This window comes from Littorina saxatilis, linkage group LG10, assembly GCF_037325665.1.
Source record: "Littorina saxatilis isolate snail1 linkage group LG10, US_GU_Lsax_2.0, whole genome shotgun sequence".
Lineage (NCBI taxonomy): Eukaryota > Metazoa > Mollusca > Gastropoda > Littorinimorpha > Littorinidae > Littorina > Littorina saxatilis.
The window spans coordinates 31259252-31261751 of NC_090254.1; the positions used below are offsets into that span (position 1 = coordinate 31259252).

General features: G+C 38.2%; 1 protein-coding gene across 1 annotated transcript in view; it reads left to right on the forward strand.

Moving 5' to 3' along the window:
* Positions 1-2406: 2406 nt before the first annotated feature.
* The window catches only part of LOC138977840 (macrophage mannose receptor 1-like), a 12246-nt gene continuing 12152 nt past the window's right edge, over positions 2407-2500 (forward strand). The window contains exon 1 of the mRNA XM_070350447.1: positions 2407-2416. Within this exon, the coding sequence (XP_070206548.1) occupies positions 2407-2416 (10 nt within the window). The remainder of the gene's footprint in view (positions 2417-2500) is intronic.

Below are 2500 nucleotides of genomic sequence, written 5' to 3' on the forward strand. Positions count from 1 at the left end.
GATTCGGACAAAATAAAACAAAAGATAAAGAGATAAAAAGGTAAAACAGCGAGCAAACTGACACATTTCATGATAAGAAAGTGGCATCGAAAGGTCAACGCATGACAATATACAACAGAACACATAGCCATCAAGTACAGCTTTCACTCTGGTCTGAAAACTTCAACGAACAACATGAAGAGCCGAGTTTTGCTTTTTTTGCTGCTGCTTCAAAACGGTATGATGACTGTGCATTAAACAAGATAACAATGACATGCACTTGAATAAGAGCAAACAGAAACAAGTCGCGTAAGGCGAAAATACAACATTTAGTCAAGTAGCTGTCGAACTCACAGAATGAAACTGAACGCAATGCAATTTTTCAGCAAGACCGTCTACTCGTAGCATCGTAAGTCCACCGCTCGTGGCAAAGGCAGTGAAATTGACAAGAAGAGCGGGTTAGTAGTTGCGCTGAGAAGGATAGCACGCTTTTCTGTACCTCTCTTTGTTTTAACTTTCTGAGCGTGTTTGTAATCCAAACATATCTATATGTTTTTGGAATCAGGAACCGACCAGGAATCAGATGAAAGTGTTTTTAAATTGATTTCGAAAATTTTATTTTGATCATAATGTTTATATTTTTAATTTTCAGAGCTTGTTTTTAATCCAAATATAACATATTTATATGTTTTTGGAATCAAAAAATGATGAAGAATAAGATGAACGTAAATTTGGATCGTTTTATAAAAAACTTTTTTTTTTTACAATTTTCAGATTTTTAATGACCAAAGTCATTAATTAATTTTTAAGCCACCAAGCTGAAATGCAAACCGAAGTCCGGCCTTCGTCGAAGATTGCTTGGCCAAAATGTCAATCCATTTGATTGAAAAATAAGGGGGGTGACAGTGCCGCCTCAACTTTTACAAAAAGCCGGATATGACGTCATGAAAGATATTTATCGAAAAAAAGGAAAAAAGTCCGGGGATATCATTCCCAGGAACTCTCATGTAAAATGTAATAAAGATTGGTCCAGTAGTTTGGTCTGAATCGCTCTACACACACATACACGCAGAGACAGACAGACAGACAGACAGACAGACAGACACACACACACACACACACACACACACACACACACACACACACACACACACACACACACACACACATACACCACGACCCTCGTCTCGATTCCCCCTCTATGTTAAAACATTTAGTCAAAACGTAAAAAGAACAGTAATGTTTTCCTTCTGGTGAGTACATTTTTACATTTAGTCAAGTTTTGACTAAATGTTTTAACATAGAGGGGGGAATCGAGACGAGGGTCGTGGTGTATGTGTGTGGGTGTGTGTGTGTGTGTGTGTGTGTGTGTGTGTGTGTGTGTGTGTGTGTGTGTGTGTGTGTGTCTGTGTCTGTGTGTAGAGCGATTCAGACTAAACTACTGGGCCGATCTTTATGAAATTTGACATGAGAGTTCCTGGGTATGATATCCCCGGATGTTTTTTTCATTTTTTCGATAAATACCTTTGATGACGTCATATCCGGCTTTTTGTAAAAGTTGAGGCGGCACTGTCACACCCTCATTTTTCAATTAAATTGATTGAAATTTTGGCAAAGCAATCTTCGACGAAGGCCGGGGTTTGGTATGGCATTTCAGCTTGGTGGCTTAAAAACTAATGAGTGAGTTTGGTCATTAAAAATCGGAAACTTCTAATTAAAATTATTTTTGTATTAAACGATCCAAAGACAGTTTCATTTTACTCTTCGTCATTTTTTTATTCCAAAAACATATACATATGTTATATTTGGATTAAAAACAAGCTCTGTAAATTAAAAATATAAAAATTATGATCAAAATTGAATTTCCGAAATCGTTTTAAAAACTATTTCATCTTATTCCTTGTCGGTTCCTGATTCCCAAAACATATAGATATGATATGTTTGGGTTAAAAACACGCTCAGAAAGTTAAAACGAAGAGAGGTACAGTAAAGCACAGCGCAATCGCTACCGCGCCAAACAGGCTCGTCACTTTCACTGCCTTTTGCACTAGCGGCGGACTACGTTCAGTTTCATTCTGTGAGTTCCACAGCTTGACTAAATGTAGTAATTTCGCCTTACGCGACTTGTTATTGTTATCTTGTGTGTGTGTGTGTGTGTGTGTGTGTGTGTGTGTGTGTGTGTGTGTGTGTGTGTGTGTGGGTGTGTGTGTGTGTGTGTGTGCGTGTGTGTGTGTGTGTGTGTATAGGGTGTGTGTGTGTGTGTGTGTGTGTGTGTGTGTGTGTGTGTGTGTGTGTGTGTGTGTGGGGATGTGGATGATTGTCTGTATAAGTATTTGTGTCTGTATGTGTGTTTGTGTGTGTACGTCCTTTGAATGCTTAAAACATTGTCGTGAATTGTGTTGTTACATTTTGTCAAGTTTTGACAAGATGTTTCAAGGTATACTGGGAATCCAAACGAGGGTGCGGTGTACGTGTGTGCGCGTTTTTTTTAGTTTTTTTGATAAATGTCTTTGATGACGTG